Source organism: Megascapheus bottae, chromosome 4 (genome assembly GCF_031878675.1).
Source record: "Megascapheus bottae isolate mThoBot1 chromosome 4, mThoBot2.hap1, whole genome shotgun sequence".
NCBI classification, from domain to species: domain Eukaryota; kingdom Metazoa; phylum Chordata; class Mammalia; order Rodentia; family Geomyidae; genus Megascapheus; species Megascapheus bottae.
This window is the reverse complement of record NC_143512.1, coordinates 22486185-22512336: the sequence shown is the minus strand read 5'-3', so window position 1 is coordinate 22512336 and position 26152 is coordinate 22486185. Positions and strand designations below refer to the sequence as shown.

The window sequence follows — 26152 nt, the reverse complement described above, 5'->3', positions numbered from 1 at the left end:
TTTCTGCCAGGTCTATCTTCTAGCCAGAATCCTCAAATCTCAACTTCTGGGGTAGCAGGATCACAGGTACTGAGCCAATGGTGCTTGGCTCATATTCATAAATTCTCAGGTTCACCATCTGTAGTCAAAGCCAGCTCAGATATTTACTAGGTATATGACTTCAAGTAAAATACTTTTTTTTTCTTTTCACATTTAAAAAATGTGGATCCTGAGAGTGGTAAATTTGAAAGTGCATGTAAAACGTGCACAATGAGATCTAAATAAATGCCAGTAAATATTCTTAACCCCGAGCCTACCCATTTAAACACAGGACATAATAAATGGGGTTAAGTAAAAGGTGTTCAAGAACGGAAAAGATCAAGCCTGTGGTTCAAAATCAGCTAATGCTGTCAGAATCAGTATGTGAATACCCGACCCTTCCCCTATACATTTCACTATTTTTCTATAACTGGCATTATAATCTGTAACTTTCTGGGCTTTCCATCTCCACTCCTCAGTGGTGAGCCTTCCATCAAGCAGACTCTCCTCACCCTTCGTGTGGTTTTATCAGGCCTGAGACCTGGAGCTGTTCAGTTAAGAGTCTGGACTGGTTAGGAGGAATATCACAACTCCACTCCTCCCCTCCCCGCCCCCCCACCTGCGTCCTCTATCCCTCCCCACCCCCGCCCCGCTAGCTCCCCGGGCCTCTCTGCGCCTTTCTCCCGCTGGCCCGCCCTTCCTAGCCGGGCGCGGGAGGCGGGCTCAGCGCTGACGGGCTGCGCCTCCGCAGCGGAGGGGAGGCGGGAAGGCGGCCGGAGGAGGAGGAGGAGGAGGAGGGGGGAGAGGAGGAGGAGGCGGGATTACGCCGGGCGGTAGCTGGCGCTGAGCGCGGTGGGAGAGGAGAGGGTACCCGGCTGGCTGGGCTCGGTGGCCTCCGCCTGCATCTCGGCGCCGCAGCCCCGCGCCTCTCCCGCCCTTGTGTCGGAGGAGGGGGGGGGTTGTCCGCGGCCTTGGGCAACGGAGGAGGCGGCGGAGCTCTGGGCTACGGGTAGGTTGAGCAGGGACGGCAGCTCCGTCTCCAACCTTTTGTGCCGCAGCGAAGGTGGTTGGTGATGGGGTGTGGGGGCTGCGGGTGGCACCGGTCCCCGGTGACTGTCCCGGTCACGGCGCCGCCCCTTCCTCCCCGCCTCGTGTCCGAGCCGGGCGCGTGGTGTGTGCGCAGTGTTGGGGAGCTCCGGCTGAACCGGCCTCTCTCGGGGATGGGTGGCGGGGCCGCCTCGCTGTCCCGTTCCCCCCCCCCACCTACACCAGTCCCTCCTCCCCGTCCCCTGCCTCCGTGGGCCGCTTCCCGGGAAGGGACGCGGACGGGGAGCCGAGGGTCGGGTGGCTTGGGTGGGGCCCGCGCGGGGTGCGGGGAGCCCGCAGTTTCCTGGCACAAGGGGTGGGGCCGCCGTGAGTGTGCAGCGCGTGTGAGTGTGCGGGGGCGTGCGCCCCGGTGTGCGCGCGCCGTGCGGCCGCCGGAGAGCGGCGGGGACTCCGCCACCCCGGAGCGCCTCTCCCACCGCCGTGCGGAAGTCGGGGCGCATTGGCGCGAGTGCGCGCGCCAGCTCCGTGGGCCCCCCTGCCGTGGCCGCGCCTCGGGGCAGCAGGCCCGGAGGAGGGGGGGCACCGGGGACACGAGTCGCTCTCTCGGGGCCTGCTGCTGCGACTCCGCACGCGCGCCTGGCCGGGCGCCGGGTGCGGCGGAGCCGGCCCGACAGCGCGCCTCGAGGCCAGCCTGGGAGGCTTTATCTCCCCGACCCTCCTCGCCTTGGCAGCTACCCCGGGGTGAGGCCGCCCGCGCGGGCGCGGGGGAAGGACGCACGGGCGGGTGGCGGCCGTGCGTTTGGGGATGCGGGCTTTGGGGCCGGCCGGCCGGCCGGCAGGCAGCGGGAGCCGCACACGTCGCTGGGTTTCGCCGCCCTCGCCCCACCTGTCGCGGGTGGACTTTAGGGCGAGGGTGGGAAGCGTTGGAAGAATGGGGTTCGGGGTTCGGGCGGCAAGTCCGGTCCCTTTGGAGTAGCGGGCCCCATGGGGAAGCTGCCAAACTCTTCTCCAGTGGTGGAATCCGCGCGGCTCCTGCCAGAACGCCGGGAACAGGGAAGGGAGGAATGGTGGTCTGTCCTTTTCCCTGGGCGAGTGGTCCACATTCTCAAGGACCCTCCCTGTTTCTTCTTCCAGAAAGGTGTGTGTGTGGGGGGGTGATGGTGGAGGTGTTCATGGTTTGTGCTGAGGTGTGTGTGTGTGTGTGTGTGTGTGTGTGTGTGTGTGTTTGCATGCCTGGGTTGCATAGGGCAAACGGGAGCTGGAACTTTTTAATAATCCGAAGAGGAGAGGAAGAATGGAAGCAGTAGCGTTGTATAGTGTACTTGCCGCAAGGACAATTCTTGTAAAACTGTTATGACGTTACAAAACTTCGTTTTACTTTTTTTTTTTTGGTCTAGAAAAGCAACCCTATAATTTATGTTTGGTAGTTGCTTTATTTATTTTGTTCTATTTTCATGGAACAGATATATATAGACTCTGGGAGATAGAAATTACCGCTTCCCAAAGTTTATTTTACCAATTATTTCAAAATACAGTCTTTGTTATTATTGTTGAAGCTGGGGGGGGTACTTTTTGAATTCAAGGCCAGGATTTATGCTTAGCAGTACTGAATAAATGTTGCAGACATTCCTGTTTTCTTTTTCTTTTTTTTTTTGACTATATAATGATAGTATTGTCAACTTCAAAAAATAAATAGGTGGAATGTAAAAGTTAATCTAGATTAATTTGATAACTGGTGTATAAGGGGAAATCCCCCTCTCATTATTTACATCTGTTTAATTGTAAATGGTACTGTTAATAAAAACTACTTCAGGGTGTAAGATTCATTTATTGACTTAACTGGGTGAAATCGCATATGTTATTTGACAAGCTATGTTTAAAATATTTCGATATATTAAAAAGTATACGTTAAAAATTGGCCTTGTGGATGGCTGAAGCTACTTGGGAAATGAAGAGCAGGGATTATAGTTGTAGAACAGCCAGGCAAAATAATAGTTTTGGGGACTTTGTCTTGACCAGTGGCTGGACTAGGGATTGGGTTTGTCAGAATAGAAACATGAATAAACACAAACAACATAGTCTTGGCCTGCTTTGGCATAAAGTGACACGTTCCTCAAAAGAAAAAAAAGTACAGAAAATGCTGGAGGCCCATGGTTCACGTGTTAGCGCACCTGCCTAGCAAGCCTGAGGCCTTGGGTTCAAACCCCCAGTATTGCTATAATAGTAGGAGCAAAGCATCAACAGTAGTCGTAATTGGCATGATGGAAATAGTCAAATGCATAAACACAATTTAACAATTCTTTGCCGATCTGTAGCCCAGGGTGGGGATCCGTCTTCTCTAAAGAGTAGGTTGTTTTTGTCCCCAAGTTATCAAACTGGTACAGAGTTTTAAACTTACCTGTAGAGGTTAGTCACACCCAGAACACCTCCATTACTGTGAGACTGCATTCTTACAAAAATCAAACATACATTTGCAATTCCTGTTCCTGTCAGAAATACTTGCAGCAAAACAGTATTTTCTCCCTAAGTAGAAGGATGACTTCACATGGTAAGAAAATATTATTAACCTAGGTTTAATTTGTATTTGCAGAAGTTAAAAGAAAATGTTAAGAGATTTTTTACAAAGGGGGTTGCTACTAAAAAAGAGCTGAACATAGTAAAAACACCACCTTTTTTGTCTTTCTGAATCAAAGTTGTTTTACCATGTTCATGAAGTTAGTGGTTTGCAAGGTCAATATTTTTTTAAAAATCATATCCTATTTAGCAATTGCTGTTCAAAATCATTGGCAATTTAGTTTTAAATATTTCAACAAGTAAGAATTTTTGGAAATAATCTCTGAAGTAATATGTAGACATAGGCAGGTATTTTTTCCCATAGTGTGTTGTGCTGTGGTGGATAATTCACTTTATTTCTGTGCAATGTTTTATTACTTGGGAGAGGTCCATTTTGCTTTTACCTGTTTTCAGAGTAACATTTGAGACTAGTGACCACAACACATTTTCACTATTCTGAATAGAATTGTAAATTTTTTTTAATTCTATTTTTTCTCAAGCACTTTTTTGGGGGTCCTTATTGATTTTGGAATTTAAATTAGCTACTCTGTTTTTCTTTTCTAAGTTCTGGGAGCAAGAATTAAAACATTGCGCCTCTACTAAATTCATTTGCCTAAAATTTGACTTTGCTTTTTTTCTTTAAAGAATAATCTTTAATGCTTAAATAGTATTTATTTACAAAGATTCAGATAGGTCATATGATATTTTTCATGTTTACACCATTTGATTTTTCAGTCATAGTTTTGCTTATTTTTTCTTGTTATTTTGTTAGTGAATCTGTACTGATACCTGAGATTTATGAATCTGTATGGATGGATTTTGTATGCATCTGCGCTTTATTTTCCCCCTATAGACTTTCTCTATTTGGGGGAAAAAAACACTTTTCTGGGTTCCTGGTGTCATGTCAGTTTACATGTATTAAAATTGTGTATTTTCATGTCTGTGTGTTTTCCCTTCTGTGTTGGACTGAGTCTTTTTTATATTTGCCTTTGACGTTTAATAAGAGAGATTCAAGAATACCTTCAAGTGAATAAATGAAGAAATGAATGGCTGTGTCAATACAAAGTTTTCCTCAGATTACTTTGCAAAGCCACTATTAAAAAATCCACTAAACCTTATCCCAACCAAAAAAAAAATCCATTGCTTTCCTATTGTTTTATATTACTTTTGAGTACAATAAGAATATTATTGCCATATTGGGACAGTATAAATCATTATTACATGATATTGCCTATGACCAGAGATATACTTTTGAGGCATTTTCTTCTTTACTTGTGGCAGTGCAAATCAAGTTGCCTGGGGAATTTGAAACCCTTGGTAGTTAATGTTTGTGAACTTTTCTATTTGTAGAAGGTTCTTTTACACTTAGTTGTTGGGTGTGTTTTGCTTAGTCACCTGTGACTTTTCTACCCTGTGGACAGACAGGATAAGGAAGCGGGTGGCCAGCTCTTGGTCTTGTTTAAGTTTTCCTGCTTTCATTGTTTACAGGATACAGTCACTGGGCTTTAGTTTGTTTCAGCTTCTTAGGACTGGAAACATTGTAACATATAACAGGGATTCTATTTATTTCAGTTTGTGTTTCTATGTATCATTGACTTGGTCTCTTCAGAATTTCAGTTGAGTCTTTCTTGTGGACCACTGAGGAAACAATATTCATTGACATCTTTCTCAGACTTTGGGCCAGGATAAAGCCACCATTAAGGAGAGATTTTGTTTTAAGCATCCTGAAGGTGGATCATTTTATTTGCAAGGTTTATGCTTCCGAGGACTTTTAGATTGCTAACTTTTAATCGCTGTTTATGGGAGATGGGAAACAAAAACTATCACATTTTCATAGTAGATTTCCTTGAGAGGTGATCACTTAGAGAAAGCTTATTTTTAAAACTAGTTTGACTGTTTTTCCTTCATTTTACTCTTTTTCACCATCATTACTATCACCACCCCTCTGCACATAGTACTCAGCCACTTGCAAACAGCAAGCAACTACGTGAGTGAAGAGGGGAAATAGAAGGAAGTGCCTGTGCCTTAGCTTAGCCCTTGCCTGCTCCTTTGGACTGTGTTTAGATTCTATTTTGGACTTGGCATTGACCGAATGGGTTATCAGTTAGTGCACTTTGTTTACTATGAAATTACCACCATTTCCTGGACTTGTTCATCAGCTCCAGTGCAGGAACTGGATAATTACTTCAAAGCTCCCTGCTTTTAAATCTATGCTGAGTTTTTAAGTTGATTTCTTTATTTGGTGATTGGGAAAAATGTTTTAAAATGTCAATTCTTTTCCCAATGTATTCAACAGCTTGAAAAGAATATATTCCCAAATACTTGAGACAAACTATATGAAAAGATTAAAACCAAATGTAAAGATTAAGTCAAATGGAAAATGTTTGAAATTATCTTTATTGAGGGTAAAGACATCAAGATTTCTCATGTTCCCTATTGATTCCCAGTCATATTTGTAAGATTAAGTGAAACCTATCATGGATTGTTGTGATTGATGTAGCCTTAAAAAAATAAAGTTAAATACCTATCTGTATTTGCTATCCAAATGAATAGCGAGCACGTAAGTACTGTGTGATGTTTTTTTCCAGCTTTAAAATTTGTGATATAATAATAATAATAATCTAATGGAAATTTGGAAATGCCTGCTAGAAAGAGTCCATTATTTACAATGGTTTTGTATAGAACATTCCCCTAGGAATCTTGTATTTTTCAAGTTGGCAATTTAAAGTCAGTGGTAAAACATGACACCCCCCAAAAAATAAAGTTTCACAAGTGATGTAATAAGTCTTTTAGATAAAGTACATTGACATGAACATATAAATAACATTCCATTTACAGAAATGGATAATTATACATTTTCTTTAAGGAATTGATGGTTAGGCACAAGGCTTACCAATGAACAGTGGCCATGCAAGCAGAAAGATTTCACTGGGAGATCCCATTCCTGCCTACATTCTCAGGTGGTCTTATTGGATTGAATTCTTTAAAGTGAGGTCAATAATATTTTCCCTGGGGATTAAAAATTAAGTGGTAATTTTGACTATTGTTATACAGAAAATGTTAAAAACTTAGGCTGTTTTAAATCCCATTCCCCATGAAAATCTCTTTACTTTAAGATACTAATGTGAACTAACAGTAATACTGGGGGAATTCTTTAAGGCAATTATGTGAAACAAACAATGCTATTAGAAAATAATTTTTGTTGTATTACAATTTATTTAGAACCAGAAGCTTCATTAGCGATGTGGAAGCAAGTTTTAATTATCTAGATGCCTTGTTGTTGTTTTTCTTTTTTCCAGTTTTGAAAGTAGTTAAAGGTAAAATATATGAAACAGAACATGTGTGTTATCCATGTGCCTAGACTTGCCAAAAGCTGATGAGCATAATAACCTCTTGTAATGACAGTTTTGTTGCATTAACTCCTCTAGTTCTTCAAGCCGGGGAAGCAGACAACCTTGATTTCATCCACTTATCCACTTTCCTTGCTGGAGTCTCCCCTGTGCTAGAGGAATAAAGTAACAGAGCCCTGTCTTTTCCCTCACCACTAGTCTTCAGTTTGGGGCATATGGGATGCCTGCTCCAGGCCTCCCGCCCTATTTAAGTGGAATGTGTCCACTTTTCTTATCTAAATCGCTTCTCCCTTCTGTTGAACACAACAGGATGCTCAACAACTAAGGAAACTTTTATCCATAGAAAAAGGCTTTGGGGAGTTTTCTTGGTCTCAACAAATTAACCCAATTAACTGAAGAGGTAAGAGATAAAGATAGATTCTCTTACACATTAATTCTCCCTGGTAAGGAGAGGAAGGCACAGAGGAGATGCTAGAAATCATAAGCCAGGTGACAGCTAGAAAGAAGTAAAAAGAATGTTCTGGATTTTTAAAACATTTTTCAAAAGCCTTCCAATTATTTGTCTCACTGCAGTCTTGTAAGAAATTTTTTATCATTGCTATCTTAGGGCTAAAATTGAGTACACGGCAGGAATTAATGGCATAATAATAACATCACACACCTGTGAAGTGCATTCCATGCAGAACAGAGTCACCTCATCACAAATTGGATCCACTAACAACTGTATTAAGGACAGATTGGTATGTTTGGCCTCATTTTAAAGATTACTGTTGCTGGGCATTAGTGGCTCATGCCTACAATTCTGACTACTAAGGAAGCTGAGATCACAGTTTGAAGCCAGCCTAGATAGGAAAGGTTGTGAGACTCTTAGGTCCAGTTAACTACCAAAAACCAGTAGTGGAGCTGTGGCTCAAGTGGTAGAGTGGTAGCATTGAGTATTAGCAGAAGAGCTCAGAGAGAGCATGCAGGCCCTGAGTTAAAACCCCACAACCAACAAAACACACACACATACACACACACACACACACACACACACACACACACACACACACACATATTATTGTTTTTGCCAGGTCTGGAGGCAGAGTTCTCAAGCAAGATCAGAAAAAAACTCTGGATAAATGGGACAGAGATGGTAAAGCCAACATTTAAGCATCTTCTTTCTTGTCCCCATAATTACCCTTGTTAAATCCAGGGAACAAGCAAGGTGCTGGAGGACTCATTTAGCTGATCAAACTCAAAATTATTTTTAGTTGAAATAATCAATTATTGTGTAAGATTTAATCTGTACCTTCTGATAGTTTCATCCTGTTTTGCAGTAGAATTGCTGTAATTGCTTTATAATTTTTGCTGCTTGTTAAATTACAGGTTTATTTTTGTATTTCATGTTTAGTATCAGAAAAAATTATTATGCCTGTGCTCTCTTGGGACTCTTTGGAAATTGTACAGTGACATCTTCTGGGACTTTGTCTGGTAAGTTATAGTTTACATTTTCTGGTTGTTAATTGGGCATGAGCATAATATCACACTATCTTAAGGATTATATAAATAGGTTAATGTGAATTGTATTATTGCAAGTATGTATGTTTCAGTTACAAAATTTTTAATGGGCGGAGCTGAAAATATAATTATAGTATACAAAAATGATTTGTAGTGTTGACACTTTATTTTCCTTTTCTGAAATTCCTGTAAGATAAAGGCATTCTCATGGAAGAATTAAAAAATAGGTAGTGGGCCGGGAGTTTGGCCTAGTAGTTGAGTACTTGCCTAGCATGCACGAAGACCCGGGTTTGATTCCTTGGTACCACATACATAGAAAAACACAAGAAGTGGTGCTGAGGCTCAAGTGGTAGAGCTCTAGCCTTGAGAAAGTCCAAGGACAGTGCTCAGGCCCTGAGCTCAAGACCAGAACTGGCACAAAAAAAAAAAAAAATAGGTAGTGGGGCAGGGAGTTTGGCCTAGTGGTAAAGTGCTTGCCTAGCATGGATGAAACCCTGGGTTCTGTTCTTTGTTACCATATACACAGAAAAAGCCAGAAGTGGTACTGTGGCTCAAGTGGTAGAGTGCTATCCTTGAGAAAGCTCAAGAAGAGTGCCCAGGCCAAGAGTTCAAGCCCCAAGACTGACAAAAAAAAGATAGTGATTAGAGGTAGCTGTGCTAATGGAAATTTTAGTGAATATATTATTCTCAGAAAGTATTGAGAACTGGGCACAGTGGGTCATGCTTGCAATCCTAGCTACTCAGGAGACTGAGATCTGAGGATCTCAATTCACAGCCAGTCTAGGCACTAAAGTTTGTCAGATTCTTATCTCCAGTTAACCACTGGAAAACCCGAAGTGGCGTTGTGGCTCCAGGGCTAGGGTGGTAGCCTTGAGTGGAAGTGCTCAGGGACAATATTTAGGCCCAGAGTTCAAGCCCCATGACTGCCCCCCCAAAAAAGTATTGGGTAAATAATACTATAAGTTTTATATTATATACAAGAGTAGCCAACTAATTTTTAATATTAGTCATATATCAGTTTACTGCAAGAGTGGCTATTCCTTTCTTTATCACACCTCCATGAACTTAATCATTTAAAAATATTCACCTCTGTCTTCCTTTAGTTGTCTTTCTTTCCAACATCATCCATTTATTTGTGCTGACACAGGTGTCTGTGTCACTCCAAGTCTTTGAATAGGAAAATAATTAAAACACTATCTTAGTAAGTCTTAAGCATTTATTATGTAGAGAGGTCATAACCCATGGAAGATTGTTTGTTTGTTTCTTTCTTTTTTTTTTTTTGTGGGTCATGGGGCTTAAACTCGGCCTGGGCTTTGTCCCTGAGCTCTTCAGCTCAAGGCTACCACCTTACCCTTGAGTCAAGCCTCACTTTCCATTTTCTAGAGGTTAACTGGAGATAAGAGTCTCAGGTCCTTTTGTGCCTGGGCTGGCTTTGTAACTTGATCCTCAGATGTCGGCCTCCTGAGTAGCTAGGATTACTGCCATGAGCCACCATGCTGGGCTTGAAGATTCAGTTTCTAAACAAGTGATTTCTTAATTTGTAGCTAGCAATAGAATGATTCAAAGGCATTATAGGCAGTATTGGTCAGTAGATGAAGCTATTTTGTAAAAATGCATTTTTTGTTTTATTATCGGTCCTAAGGCTTGAACTAAGGACCTGAGTGCTGACCCTGAGCTTCTTTTGCTCAAAGATAGTGCTCTACCACTTCAGCCACAGCTTTACTCTGGCCTTTTCTGAGTGGTTTATTGGAGAGAAGAATCTCACAGACTTTCCTGCCCATTCTGGCTTCAAAATTATATCTCAGCATCGTGAGTAGTTAAGATTACAGATGTGATCTATTCATCTGAGGAGCATCTGGGTTGGTTCTATATCTTAGCTATGGTAAATAATGTTGCAGTGAATATGATTGTGCTGGTAGCTTTAGTATGGCCTTGTTTGTGGTCATTTGTGTAAATGCCCAGAAGTGGAATCATTAGGCATAGGGGAGTTATGAGGAATCTTAATACTGCTTTCCAAAGTGATTGAACAAATTTACACTCCCACCAAAAGTTTAGCCTCTCAGTAGATGAATGGATTAAGAAAGTGGTACATATATACACAATGGATTTCTATGCTTCCATCAGAAAAAATGGCATCACCCCATTCATAAGGAAATGGAAAGACTTGGAAAAAAAATCATATTAAGTAAAGTTAGCTAGAACCAAAAAAAAACAGACTCCATGGATTCTCTCATTTGTAATAATTAGTGTATGTCTTGGATATTCTAAAATAGGATCACAACAGCTCAATTAGCTGTGTATATATGACTATGTAAGATGTTGCCAAGCAACATGAAGTCCCAGATAAGGAAACAAGAGTTTTTTTCTTTGTTGTTGTTTTTAATGTACTGTGTGAAATTATTTCTTTTTTCTTTCATTTTTGATTCCTTTGGTTTATCCCCTGTTGTCACTGTATTTGATTTTGGTACCATGTCTTATATATATGTTTATCTGAATTGGAGAAGGAAAGGGGAACACCAGGAGAAAAAAGAACAAAAGGTGAAACAATGCTACAAGACATTATGTTGGAAATGGTCTTTATAACTTGAGAGGATGGAAGAGAAGGAAAGTGTGAGGAATTGAGGGAGAGGGTAACAATGTTCCATAAGAAAAGTACTTATTCCTTCCATGCATAACTGTAACCCCTCTGTACATCACCTTGACAATAAAAGTAAATTAAAAAGATTACAAGCATGATATTGCAATTCCTCTTGTGCTGTTTTTTTTCTGCTAAGAAGTGTTTTTGCTATATGGGGTCTTTTATTATTCCATATGAAATTTTGGATTGCCTCTTCTATTTCTTTAAAGAATGACATTGAGATATTGATGGGTATTGCGTTGAATTTGTAGATAGCCCTTGGCAAGATTGTCATTTTCACGATGTTGATTCTTCCAATCCAGGAGCATGGGAGGTTTTTCCATTTCCTTAGTTCTGCTTTAATTTCCTTTTTCAGGGTTTTAAAGTTTTATCAAAAAGGTCCTTAACATTTTTAGTTAAGGTAATTCCTAGGTACTTTATTTTCTTTGAGGCTATTGCAAAAGGAGTTGCTTTCCTGATTGTTGCCTCATTCCTCTCACTGTTGGCGTAGAGGAAGGCAGTTGATTTTTGCATTTCATGAAAGAAATGCAAATCAAAACAACACTAAGATTCCACCTCACTCCAGTTAGAATGGCCATGATCAAGAAAACTAATAACAACAGATGCTGGAGGGGATGTGGCCAGGAGGGATCACTACTACACTGTTGGTGGGAGTGCAAAGTCATTCAACCACTATGGAAAGCAGTATGGCAGTGCCTCAAAAGGCTAAACATAGAGCTCCCCTATGACCCAGCAATTCCACTACTTGGCATTTACCCAATCATCCAGAAACAAGGACATATTAAATCCACTAGCACAGCAATGCTCATTGCAGCACTATTTACCATAGCAAAGATATGGAACCAACCCAAATGTCCCTCAGTTGATGAATGGATCAACAAGATGTGGTATTTGTACACAATGGAATTCTATGTTGCTGTCAGAAAGAATGACATCGCCCCATTTGTTAGGAAATGGAAAGACTTAGAAAAAATCATATTAAGTGAAGTAAGCCAGACTCAAAGGAACCTAGGCTCAAGGTTTCCCTCATTTTTCATAATCACTAGGAACCTTGGGCTCTCCTAGCAGAGATTTGCAATAGAGCAAAACCTTGATACATAAGACCATACAGTATGACGCTAATTGAAAGGACCTTTAGGATATAGAAACAAAAGCCATATAATGAATGATTGTTGTCCTTAAGGTATTATGTTATCTCTCATCTCTTTTGCTGTCCCTTGGTTATCTCATTGTTACAGTATCTCACTTTGTTATCTGATATATCTGATATATTTGTATTTGGTTATTTGAAATTGGATAGGGAAGGGGGGAAAAGAAGATGGGGGGTGGGGAGGAGGGTAATGGAGACCAAGACATGTGAAAGGGTATCAATGTATGTGAATTAATGCACCTTCTATCTGGCAAATATCATGTAACCCTTTTATTAATTACAATTAAAAAAATAAAAAAAAAGATTACAAGCATGAGCCAAACAGTGCCTAGCTTAAAAATGCATTTGAAAGTACTGAAAAAGGGGAAACATTTGTAAGCATTCCAGTGATGAAGGAAAGCGGAAGGAATTTGAAAATGCTGCATATAAAAACAATCAAAGAATATTAATTTGGGAATAATGTGACTGGGATTAGCAGTCAGCCAACAAAAATAAAGGAATTAGAAAGTACAGGAATTTGTGTGTGTGTGTATTTCCGTGTATTTCCATCACTTCTCTGTATTATATATATATATGTATATATATATATATTTGTATGTGTATATTTTTAGTTACAATGACATTCTAGCATAGATACAATAGGTAAAAATAAATTACCTTGAGAGTGATCATATATTTGGGAGTTAGCAAATTACCAGTCATTGCAAGTGATGGGAAATGGATGGAATGAATGGGTGCCAGTGGCTCATGCCTGTAATCCTAGCTACTAAGGAAATTGAGATCCAGAGAATCATAGGTGTAAGGCCAATGCAGCAGAAAAGTCAGACTGTCTCCAAAGTAATCAGCAAAAAGTTGGGCCAGAGTGTGGTTCAAGTGGTATATGCTACCTGAACTAGGACAAAGCCCTGAGTTCAAATTCTAATACCAGTTTAAAATAGAAACTAAAGAAAAAGGAGATTCCTTTTGATTCTGAGATTACACTGTCCCAAAATATTAAAGTTTGGAGTATCATATAATACTTGGAAGAATGTGATGAAAACCTTTTACGTTTCTTAAGGTAAGTCATAGCTTACATATTGTAAAAATAAAAGAGGTGTGCACTAATTGGATTCCTTCTGCAGATGTGTCCACTTGTGTGATAGCCACAGCTGTGTGTACACAGCCCTCAAATCTCAAATTCCTTACATCTCTTCATAGTCTTGTTCCTTCTCTGCACCCAGCTCTTAGAAATTATTGGTTTCCGACCCAAACTGTTGCATTTTTTTTTCAGAATATCACACAGATAGAATTATATTGTAGGTACTGTCTTCCATGTCCTTATTTAATTTGGTGTACCCCAAGTTTGTATCTTTTCCTTAGGGGATTGGTATTGTACAGATCCTTATCCTCAAGATGGATGTTTGGATTATTTCTAGTTTGGGGTAATTATGAATGAATGGGCCTGTTAGAAATACTCATATTCAGGTTTTTGTGTGAAAATGTATTTGACTTTTCTACCCCCTTGGTGTGGGGGTAGGTGGGTTGTTTAATAAGCATTTGTTCAGTTTTTAATTTTACTTTTTGCTGTTCTTTGAGCTTGAACTCAGGGCCTGGGTGCAGTTCCCAAGCTTCTTTGTTGTGCTCAAGGTTAGCCCTCTACTCACTTGAGCCACAGCACCACTTCTGGCTTTTTGAGAGTATTCCAATCTATCTATTTTTTTGTTGTTGTTATTTGTTATTGTTTTGTTTTTGCCAGTCCCAGGCCTTTAACTCTGGGTCTGAGTGCTATCCTGTCCTTAAGCTTCTTTTGCTGAAGGCTAGGACTCTACCACTTGAGATAAGGTGCAGCTCTACTTCTGGCTCTTTATTTTTCTGGTCATTTTAGATAAGAGTCCCATGGACTTTAAAAAAAAATAACCATGCTAGCTTCATTGTGATCCTCAGATCTCAGCCCACTGAGTAGCTAAGATTTCAGGCATGAGCCACCAACACCTAGCTCTTTTTGTTCAATTTTCTAAGCAGGTTTCAAACTAATGTCCAAAGTAATTTAATAGAACCAAATGCATGTAGATGTAAGAGCTCAAGTCTCATTTAACACATTTTTGTATTATATATATATATATATATATATAGTTTTAATGTGTTTGTTTATCAGGTATTTTCAGATCATAGTGGATTACACACAGAATATTAGAAGGCTTTAGTGGTTGCTGTTAGTGGTTATAAAGAGGTAAAAAGTGACTAAAAACTGAAGGACTTAAAATAATGGAATTCTCTCTGTTAAAAGTTCTACCTGACAAATTTCTCAAACCGCTGTGTTCTGTCATAGGGTATTTCTAAGTACAGTAAAGCATATGAAAGTTTTATTGACATGGGGGAAGGAGAGGAGGGAGAATGTCAATATAGGTTTTTTTTTTTTTTTTTTTTTTTAGATACACGGGAGTCTTGAAAAGCATTAAATGCAATACTTTTCAAAAAGAATTGTTTGTTTAGTTGGTGCACAAAAATCAGTTATTTGCAGAAATGGCTTAGGAAGCTAAGCTATCTATGTGGTATTTTCAAGATATTCTTTTGTGTTAAATGTTTTACGAGCTTGGCCTATTGGAGACTGTCAAGTTGTGCAGATTCTGTATAGGTTGAAATCCTTGACTACTGGTCCCTGGTTCATTGAGTCTCCTCTGTGTGTGCTGTGGTAGGGCATGTTTGCTTTTAGGTAAACCAGAATACTTGCGGTGGGATATTGTATCCTATGTACAATATTTTAAAAAATGCATACTGAGTATATTTTTTAATATGTCAATGCTATTTCCTTATATTTGAAGGAAATTTAGTGTTTAGTTTGTAAAATTCTTTACAGAAAGTATTGCACATAAGATATTGAAAATATTATAGATTGAAGGTTAAAGAATGGAAATCATGCCGTTTTTGTTTTTCTTTGAGTAAATCAAACATCCTATCTTTTTGCCACATTGTCTTTCAGTCTTAAGTAGTTTTTGTATAGCTGTAGTAATACAATGTATTTGCATTATTATTATGACTATTATTATTATTTTGCTGGTTCTGAGGCTTGAACTCAGGGCCTACACTGTATCTCTGTGCCTATTTGTACTCTTGGCTAATGCTTGTCTCTTTAGCCATAGTGCCATTTTCTGCACTATTATCTTTTTTGCTGGTCCTAGCCTTGAACCATCTGGCCTGGGTGCTGAACCTGAGTTTCTTTTGCTCAAGGCTTCCCCTCTACCACAGCGCCACTTCTGGCTTTTTTTTTTTTTGTTATTTAAGACAAGACTCTCATGGACTTAGCTGCTTGGGCTGGTTTAGAACCATGATCCTCACATCTCAGCCTCCTGAGTAGTTAGGATTATTGGCATGAGTCACCAGTGCACAGTAAAATGAAAGCATTTTAAACAGAGCTTTATTGTTAGTTGCTATTAAAATTTAAATAGCATATATTATTTGACTCAACATTTTTGAAATTTCTTCCAAAAGGAAAAATAATTGTGCATGCGTGTGTGTGTGTGTGTATGTGTATGTGTGTTAACTTACACATTTTTTTACCATAAAAAGAAATAGGTGTCCACTCACGTATATGCAAATAAACGGAAAAAGAAGGGTTTCAGGGGGCTGAGAGTTTGGCCTAGTGGTAGAGTGCTTGCCTAGCATGCACGAAGACCCGGGTTCAATTCCTTGGTACCACATGCATAGAAAAAAAGCCAGAAGTGGTGCTGTGGCTCAAGTGGTAGAGTTCTAGCCTTGAGAAAGTCCAAGGACAGTGCTCAGGCCCTGAGCTCAAGGCCCGGGACTGGTAAAAAAAAAAAAAAAAAAAAGAGTTAGAGGAAAATTTATTTCTTTTTTATTTTTGTCACTGGTCATGGGATTTGAACTCAGGGCCTGGGTCCCTGAACATTTTTTTTCTTCTCAAGGCTGGTGCTCTACCACTTTGAGCCATGGCCTTACTTCTAGTTTTTAGTTGGCTAATTGCAGATGAGAATCTCATGTCCTCTCCTGCCCTGATTGGCTTAGGTGTATGACACTCAGTTTTCAGACTCTTCAGTAGCTAGGATTACAGGTTTGAGCTACTAGTGCCTACTTAGCTAGGCTGTAGCAAACTTTTAGTAAGCTAGGCTACAGCAAAGTATTAATAAGAGTTTCCTTTAGATATGTTTAGGCATTGAAGGATGTCATTAGGATGGTTATTGTGAACTATTTTGATGAAATGTCTTTCATTTTGCACATATTATTTTTATAGGGTTCGAATACATTGAAGTCATTGGAGTCAGAAAATATCTGGTAGGGCAAAGTGGCGATAAAAAGTGTTGCTTGGCTCAAAGGGCTCTTTGAGATCTCTTTGTGCCAAAAAATAACTGAGCAAGTACAGTGGAGCTCCAGTCTCAAAGCCCAGTGTAGTAAGCCTGCTTCCTGGAGGTTGTCCTGGACTCAGACATTCTGCTGCAGAGTAGCTGTTGGGGCTACTTGGAGGAACCATAGTGTTCACTCAGCTCAGCTTCTATGAACTTTTGTTTGTCTTACTTTTCATGAGTATTACATTACAACCAGACCTTATCATAAAAATTTTCTGATAATCACATTTAATTTATGATGCAGGAGAATAAAGGTGTGTTAAGAGAAGCCATATTAAAAAAATGATTAGTGTCTATGTTGGGGGTATGAGTCTAGTGATCGACTTTTATGCCTTTTGATATTTAGCTAAATCTTAGGGAGCTGACAATTTTTAAGTAGGTGAGCTACTGATCTATGAATATACATAATAGGAAAGCTAGAAAGCCATTAAGTCTTGGGGTATCTTAGATTCAATACTGATAATAGTATTTCTCAAAGAAAATTCCATTTAGAACAGTTGGGAAACTAGCAATTTGTGGAGTTGTTTTAAGGAGATAAAACAGTTGGTTTAATTTTCAGTTTATCATACTTTCACTCAAACCTGAGGAGTTCTGGCTTCTTGCTTCAAAGGGTTGTGCAGACTTGCTTTGTGTTGCATTTTTCGATGTATGGAACTTCCTTTCTTGCCTGTGTATAGTGTGCATTTTATAACATGGAGCTTTGCCTTTTCTCTCATTGAAATTCCCAAGTCATATGGCACCCGGGGTTTCATAAATGTACACACTACATTTTTCTAGAGTTGGTATCATATTGTCTAGTGTCATCTGTTTGGATTCTCATGTATTAAGAAAAAAAAAAAACTCTAACAGCACCAATGAGCATGTCCAGAACTTTCATTCCTCAGTGGTTGGATTTGTGAGAGAACTTGACTTTGATGACCTGGTCATTTTAAGAATTATATTAGCATAGAATACTTGCTTTAGAAGCCTTAATTTTTAAATTAATAAGTAATTAATTTTTTTGACATGTCTGGGGCTTGAACTCAGGGCCTGAACACTGTCCTTGGGCTCTCTGAAGGCTGCTAGCGCTTTGCCACTTGAGCCATAGCACCACTCCCAGCTTTTTCTACGTATGTGGTGCTGAGGAATCGAACCCAGGGCTTCGTGCATGCCAGGCAAGCACTCTACCACTAGGCCATGCTCTCTGCCCCAGAAGTTTTATTTTTTATATTATTTATTAACATATATTTACTGTATGCTGTGGTCTTATTGCAACATGTGCTTATGTGTATAATGTAAGTTGATTAGACTCCTCCAGCATCATTCTCCTTCATCTCCCTTCATTTCTTCATGAAACAGTTTCAGGAGCTGGGAGTTTGGCCTGGTGGTAGAGTGCATGCCTAGTATGATGAAGATCCAGGCTTGATTCCTTGGTACTACATACGTAGAAAAAAAAAGCTGGAAGTTTTGCTGTGGCTCACGTGGTAGAGCTGTAGCCTCGAGAAAGCCAAAAGACAGTGCTTAAGCCCTGATTTCAAGCCCCAGGACTGGCAAGAAAAAGAAAAAGAAAAAAGTTTCAACACGTCTCATTGTTCTATTTTCATAATGCATATAAAGTACTTGAATTCAATCTATCCATTCGCCTTCCTCCTTTTTAGTATCCACTCCTGAATTGGACTGTTTAAATTCATTTTATTCTTTTTTTTAAAAAAGATTACATTGTTTGAAGGTTTTTGCCATAGTATTTTACACATGCACATAGTATACTATTATCAGAATAACTCTTCGTATTGTGTTCTTTCTTCATTCTTCCACCTCCTTTTATTCAGCATCTTTCAGTGAATTTCATTATGCTTTCTTCATACACCGATGCAATGTGCTTTCGTATTATAGGCCTTCTACTTGTAGTTGACAAGTTCAACTAGCCAATACGAGGGCTGTAACTGAGGGCCTAGGTGCTGTTCCTGAGCTTCTTCACTCAAGGTTAGTACTCTGGTTCTTGACCCACAGCTCCATTTGTGGCTTTTTGGTGGTTAATTGGAGATAAGTCTCACGGGCTTTGCTGTGGTTGGTTTTGAACTGCTATCCTGAGATCTCAGGGTCTGACTGAAGAGTGCTTTTAAAATTGAGTTTTTTCTTGAAATATGTCCTGCCAAGAACAGAAAAATAGGGTGTTTTTTCCCCTCTCTACCTTCTTCATAATTATTTCAAACAACTCCACTTCTATAAACATGTTCTCTCTCTCTCTCGATATGTATATTGTATGCTGTGACTATGTATTTGTGTATTTATGACTGTTTATCTCATAAGTCTAGCTTCCACATATGAAAAAAAAACAAAAACAAACGTGCACTCTGTTCTTCTGAACTTGGCTTTAGTTTTATTAACATGTTACTCTGTAGTTCTGTTCAAGTATCTGAAAATGACATATTTCCATTCTTCTTTATGGTTGGATAATGCTCCATTTTGTTATTTAGTACACTTTCTGAGTCCATTTATCAGTTGTAAGGCATCTGGGATATTTCCATAATTTGGTTATTTTGAATATTGCTGTGATAAACACAAGTTTACAAGTGTCTTTATTTCATCTTGTCTTAAATTCTTTTGGTTAAGGGCCCAAGAGTGGTATGACTGGATCTGATAGTGGTGCTTTCCATAACAGATACACTGTTTTACATTTTCCCCCAACATGTCTGAGTCTTCTTTCCCCCTACATCCTCCCAGTAGCTGTAGTTGTCTGCCCACTCTGGTGGTTATTCATACTAGTATGAGAAGAAACCTCAGTATTACTTTGGTTTGCATTTCTTATGTCAAGTAAAGCAGGACATTTCATTATGTATTTAATGGCCATTTAGAATAGTTTGAGAATTGCTAAATTCATTCACGCATTTGTTTAATTTTTGGAGTTCTCTACATATTCTGATTATTGTCATATGTATAACTGGCCAAGATTTCTCCCATTCTGGCCACTAAGTGTTTCTTTTGCTGTGTGGAAGCTTTTTAGTTTGATGCAATTCTACATGTCAGTTGTTGCTCTTACTTGCTGAGCTATTTGAGTTCAATTAGGAAATCACTGTCTGTGCCTTTGTGCTCTAGTATGTTCCCTATTCTTATTAGAGTAGTTTCCAAAAAGAAACTTAGTTTTAAAAGCACTGCATAGTTACAAGTTGAGGCATCTAGTTTGATTTTCTCTTGTAGACTTTATAGAATTGATGACACTTCCGTTACTATATATTTCAGCTACATATGAAAGGCATCAGTAGCAGCCAGAAGGGCATGTTGGGTCTCTGCTCTTTAGCAGTCAGTCAGTCATGAAAGAAGAAGGCAGTAGTGCTGTGATTTCTTGGTGCTCTGAAGTAATGCCAGTTGTCTATCTCTAGGGTGATATTTCTAAGCGTGCCATCTTGGCAGCTGGCCTTTTAGATGCACATTTATATTGCAATGTAAAAAATGCTGAGTCATGAATATGCTTGCTAAAAATAACCATCTTACAAGTAGTTCTTTCATGTGACACCCTGAGGAATGTCCTGGGAAGCACAAGCCATCTGCAGGTGACAGATTTCCTTATGAATGCTTTGTAGTAAGAAACATGGTGACTGAGTGTAGCTCCATGATAGAACATATATTTAGCATGCATGAAGTCCTGGGACAAAACCCCAACACACACACTAAGAAATCTTGCTGAAGAAAATATTGGACACCTCTGTATAAATATTTGATGGCATAGTAGAGTACACCTGTAATTCCAGCTTCATGGAGCAAGAGCATGCTGACTTGAAGACTGTTTAGTTATCATGTTATTTTCTTTAAGTAGATTTTTGGAATTAGAAGGCATTTAAACTTTTTCAGTGGAGACATAGCTAAGAAGATTGCTTGTATTTATAAACATGACCTGAGAAAATAGATTCTATAACTTGCGCAGGATATTGCTTCAATGTTTAAATCCAGTCAAGAAAATTTCAGGAATTTGGTAGTGTGTTAACTTTAAGTAACTGTTTTAACTCATATCGAAGAACTGGAATTATACTATGACCACTTAGTTTAACTCCATTGTGTCTATTAAACACATTATAAATGAGATATTTGCCACTGGGGGTTCTCTTTTCTGAAACCTAGCCTCCATGTGCTACATGCAACACATGTTCTTCAGAAAAGTAATATGTGCTGGTAGGAAGCCTTTATACTTTTGTGAAATTCTTGATTGTACCAGTCACAGTCTCACTTGAATATCAAGACCTACTGAGATCTTTTCTTTCTTATTGTAATAGAGGGGTTACAGTTATATTTGCCAGATAGTAGGTGCATTCCTTCTCATATTGATACCCCTTCTCATGTTTTTGTCACCATTTCCTTCTCCCCACCCCTGCCCAATCATCTTGTTTTCCCCCCTTCCCTCTCCTATTTCAAATAAACAAATAAATGTATATACAATATGCCAGGTAGCAAAATCAGATACTTTAACAATATGAGATTGACCAAAGGGCAATAAAAGAGAAGAGAAATAAAATAGTACATTAAGAACAACAATCACTCAAATATTTAAGCAACTGTTTCCATGTCCTGGAAGTCCATTAATTTAGCCTTATCCTATGGCCTTATGTATCGAGGTTTTGCACTATTGAATCCTCTGCTAGGAGAATCCCAGATGTGTAGTAATTATTACAAATGAGAGAAACCATTGAGCTATATTCCTTTGAGTCTGGCTTACTTAATAGATTTTTTTCCACGTCTTTTCATTTCCCCACAAATGGGGCAATATCATTCTTTCTGATGGCAGCATAGAATTCCATTCTGTATAAATACCACATGTTGATCCAGTCATCTACTGAGGAGCATCTGGTTTGGTTCCATATTTTCGCTGCAATGAACAATGTTATGCTAGTGGGTTTAGTATGTCCTTGTTTCTGGACTGTCTATAAATTCAATGCAGTACCTATCAATTCCCAATGTCATTCTTTAAGGAAATAGAAGAAGCAATCCAAAATTTCATATGGAATAATAAAAGACCCCATATAACAAAAACACCTCTTAGCAGAAAGAACAGCACAGGAGGAATATCAGTACCAAATTTTAGACTCTATTATAGAACTATAGTAACCAAAACAGCTTGGTACTGGCATGAGATCTTTTCTATATAGCAATGCATGCACAGAGATCTATGAATCCACTCGCAAGAGCTGTTTTGAAAAATACACAATTTGGAGCAAAGGTACTGATGTTAGTTTGATAGCTTAAAAGAAGGGCAAACATTTTCAGTACTTGAAGTTGCTCTTCAGGAGTTTAGCAAACAGCCGTGTACATGTAATATTTAAAGCAAGCCTTTGATGTCCAGGGAAAAGAGTCCATTGACAAATTTTGCTGACTATTGACCTAGTTTGCATGGGCCCTCATTGTTAAATTACATCTTTATGTAGAGAGACATAGAAATGCTTAGTTTTAAAAAGAACTTTTTGTTGTTGTTTTGTTTTAAAAAAAACTTATGTACCTCTGTAAAATATTCTTCTCATGGCAACCACATCTGGTTTTTGTTTTTGTTTTTTTCCTTTTCCTAGTTTACTACCTACCATGTAGATACCAGAATTTCTATTTGGATAGTTTTACCAGGCCAGGTGATTTTTTTTGAGGGGTGAGGTCATGGGGCTTGAACTAGGCCTGGGCACTGTCCCTGAGCTCCTCAGCACAAGGCTACAGCCCTGTCTTTGAGCCAAGCCTGTTTTCTAGAGGTTAATTGGAGATGATTCTCAGGTCCTTTTGTGCTCAGGCTGGCTTTAAACCTTGATCCTCAGATCTCAGCCGCCTGAGTAGCCACCATGCCCCGGCTCAGATGATATTTTTTATGGCTGGAACTTTATTGATAGAAATTATTAATCTAACTAGGCACTGTGGCTCACACTTATAATCCTAGCTACTCGAGAGGCTGAGATCTGAGGATCACGGTTCAAAGCAGCCCAGGCACCAAAAAGTCCATGAAACTCTTATCTCCAATTAACCACCAGAAAGAGAAGTTTGGCTCTTTGACTTGTTTTTAAATTTTAGGTTTTTATTTTGTTTTTTAGTTTCCTAGTTGCTTAGATTTTAAATGGTGATCAACATTTGAGGAAATTCTTCCGTTTAGAAAAGTGATTCATTTTATAGAAGAACTGAGAATTATATAACAAAATAGCCCTCTTCAGTAATATTTTTTAAATCTTAAACTCAGTTATTTGACATTTTGATTAGTAATTTGTGAAGTGTACTCAAAACTGTACAAACTACTTCCATTTGAAAACTAAGTAGGCACACAATTTCTCTGAAATGACATTATCCCTGCTTCCACTAACCTTGTTTTTCTTGTTTTACCTGCGACTTTCTAAGAACCTTGCCATTATGTGTAGAACTTTTTGTCACTGTGGTATTTTAAACTGTCTAGTGACAGTTGTAATGAATAATATCAGAATTCATTGTGAATCATCCTGCTATTAAACTATCTTAGACATTATAAAACAAAATAACTGTCAACACATGGTATACTTTGTGATTAGTTACAAAATTGCATTTAGAATTATTTGTATGTTTTAATAAAATAAATGGATTCTTTGCAAAGATTGATCAGCTCAGACAATTGAACTATATGCCCTGAATACAATTGTAATGAATCATAAGCCTGAAAAGCTGAGCATTTAGTCTAAATTAAATGAGGGAAATTTTTAGTTTCCATTCAGAAGTATTTTGAAAAGTCTTGTGAAACTATAAGCTTGCTTCTATTTGCTTACTATTGAGAACTTTATTTGATTTCCTTCATGTTGCTTAAAGGGATAAACTTCATATGGCTGAATGCTCTGCTGCCTTTAATATTGTTTTCTGTTGCTTCTTCTGAAACTTTTCAAGATACTGTAGAGTGTTATTTAACCTGCCATTGAATTCTGGGAAGCAGAGAGGTTGTGGTCATTTCATGCTTGCTTGAAATTTGTGTCAGACATACATAACGTATCTATCAATTATATTTCCTGTTCCTCATTTGGGCAAGTATTTCTTCATGCTCCTTGACTTGTAAAAGGATCCTGCTTAGCTCAAGATACATCATTTTCTAATCCGAGTCTGTTTACTTTTAGGAGTGTGCAGACTGGTGCCTAAAATGGAAGTAGATATAAATGGAGAGTCCAGAAGTACCCTGACCACCCTGCCTTTGCCTGTGGCTGAGGGGAGTTCCCCGGGGAAAACAGAGGCAGAGAAACCTCGCTGCTCGAGCACACCCTGCTCACCCATGCGTCGGACTGTGTCAGGCTACCAGATCCTACACATGGACTCTAACTATTTGGTTGGCTTCACTACTGGTGAGGAACTCCTGAAGTTAGCCCAGAAGTGCACAGGAGGAGAAGAGAGCAAAGGGGAAGCCATGCCTTCCTTGCGATCCAAACAGCTGGATGCAGGACTTGCGCGTTCCTCTCGTTTGTATAAAACCAGAAGTAGATACTATCAGCCATATGAGATCCCAGCTGTGAATGGGAGGAGGCGAAGACGCATGCCCAGCTCAGGAGACAAGTGCACTAAATCCTTACCTTATGAACCTTACAAGGCCCTCCATGGGCCACTGCCTCTTTGTCTTCTTAAAGGTAAGAGGGCTCACTCCAAATCTCTGGACTACCTCAATCTAGATAAAATGAACATCAAGGAGCCAGCTGACACAGAAGTGCTACAGTACCAACTTCAACACCTAACCCTGCGAGGGGACCGAGTGTTTGCTAGAAATAATACATGAATGACTTGCCCAGAGTTGAAACCACTTGAGCTTAGCCTGTACTTGGCTAGAGGGGGGAAAAAAATCTACTGCTGTACTCTGTACATGACTCTTCACATTCTAGATGGCTATTTCAGCTAAGTGTTCCTGGAACATAAAAAATTGTTTGGATCAAATTCTGAATACAGGAATGAAATCACAAGTACTTAGGACGGGGGCAGGGGACAGGGAATGTCATTTTAGAGCACGCAACTGCAAAGGAAACAGAATGTTGACCATTAGTTTGTATAGCTATTTAGCTAGGAGAAAAAAGATTTGGTACAGTAATTTCATCTTTATGATTCTGACACTCAATTTGAGAATGTTATCTGCTTGGTTGTTGCTGACTTGGTATGATTCATTAGAAATTTATATCTCAAGTACTCAAGTACTTCTTGAATCTCTGTATTTTACTATAAAAATATGTAATGATTTGTTCTTTTGAAATTTAGAACTTGAACATTGCTGAATTGGACCACTTTTTATTTTTAAATATTGAGTTTAAATATTTTATAACTGGTTTTGCACTGAAAAAAAAAAACCAACAAACCTAACATTTCAGATTAAGAGAGTAATCTTTCTCACTTGTCTCAATAATATCATTGAGCAATGAATCTTTTTATTTCCGCATGGAAAGTTATTGATCTCTATGGCTGTAAAATATTTCTTTATAGCGTTATTAAAGTGTGTCTTAATGAAATTAAATTTGGGATACAAAGTATTTATTTTACAATGGGTGTGGCGGGGGGAGAGAAGCTTTTCCAGAAAGTTTCCAGTATGACGTTTTCATAAGTTGAAAAAGTTTCCTTAGTGCTTATTTTCTAAAATTCATCCGGAACTTTAAAATGGAAAGGATTCTTTTAATTATGGTTTCTAGGCATAATACTGTTTGCATCTGAATTTTCTGTAAGTGAATGGAACTTTAATAGAGGATCTCATGATTTCTACGATTGAATGTTTAAGAATGAAGTACTAACATTCGCATGGCATTGGGTCACTCCAGTTTAGTTCTGTGCATCACAGTACTTATTGAGTTTCAGTTTCTAGGATTAGTGTAGGAGCCTAAAGGGCTTCTACAGTTTTAATAGGTTAATCCTGGATTACTTAACAATTTATGTCAATTGCACTGGTTTAATTTGTTACTAAAGAAATAGTGTCCTGGCTTTAGTAACAAAGACAGCTCAGCTGTTCTGGAATATATTTTGGAAAAAGAAATGTGTGTAATTTACCTTTTGTAAACATTTTGATTTATTTTCCTTAATCTTAAAGGTGCAATTTATTACTGATCTGGCATTCCTGGAAACATGCAACTGCACATTTTATGTTTAGGGACTGTGAGTTTCTTAGGGGTTAGTAATCTTGCTTATAAAATAAGAACACCATTTAATTAGTGAGTGGGATGTTTCTGGTAACAATTGTGATTTTCCCTTAGCCAGAATGAATGGCAAATTTTATTTAGAGGAGTAAGTATTAGAAAACCCTAGGAACTCATAATGTTTATTATACGTTCACAAAGGCCAGCTGTGAAAGAACTTTGGGGAGTTTGGCCCTTGTCTTTCTGAGTTGGTCAGATTTCTTGGTGAGCTGGAAATTTTCAGCTGTTGTACATTTTAAAGTAAATTGCACCTTTGTAACATATTGTATTGATGAATGATCACTAAGATGAACTATATCTATACAGTCATTAGTTCAACAAGAAATAGAATCCTGTCAGATGCCAAAGAGTTGGGATTTTTACGTTTAATGATGAAACACCGTTATTTATTGATGATTTACCCTGTGGAACTGTATTATTTCTAACTATGAAATAAAAGGGTGATG

The 26152-nt window shown here is 38.9% G+C and overlaps 1 protein-coding gene across 5 annotated transcripts; it reads left to right on the top strand.

The window, feature by feature from the left end:
* Positions 1–844: 844 nt before the first annotated feature.
* Positions 845–26152, top strand: Macir (macrophage immunometabolism regulator). Of its 5 annotated transcripts, none has more exons than XM_090331549.1 (3): positions 845–1027; positions 8362–8441; positions 23667–26152. In XM_090331549.1, exon 3 carries the CDS (start codon positions 23690–23692, stop codon positions 24311–24313), a length of 624 nt encoding a protein of 207 aa, XP_090187675.1. In that variant the 5' UTR covers positions 845–1027; positions 8362–8441; positions 23667–23689; the 3' UTR covers positions 24314–26152. The 5 variants fall into 5 exon arrangements, with proteins under 5 accessions (XP_090187675.1, XP_090187674.1, XP_090187676.1 ...); XM_090331550.1 differs by lacking the exon at positions 845–1027 and adding an exon at positions 1719–1806; XM_090331547.1 differs by lacking the exon at positions 845–1027 and adding an exon at positions 1961–2203.

Bases quoted from the DNA above. Each gene is read 5' to 3' on its own strand.
- Macir (XM_090331547.1), top strand. From the start codon at position 2,130: ATGGTGGTCTGTCCTTTTCCCTGGGCGAGTGGTCCACATTCTCAAGGA. The intron at 2,204-8,361 runs GTGTGTGTGTGG...TTTCATGTTTAG, and splicing joins CTGTTTCTTCTTCCAGAAAG to TATCAGAAAAAATTATTATG. The intron at 8,442-23,666 runs GTAAGTTATAGT...GTTTACTTTTAG, and splicing joins ATCTTCTGGGACTTTGTCTG to GAGTGTGCAGACTGGTGCCT.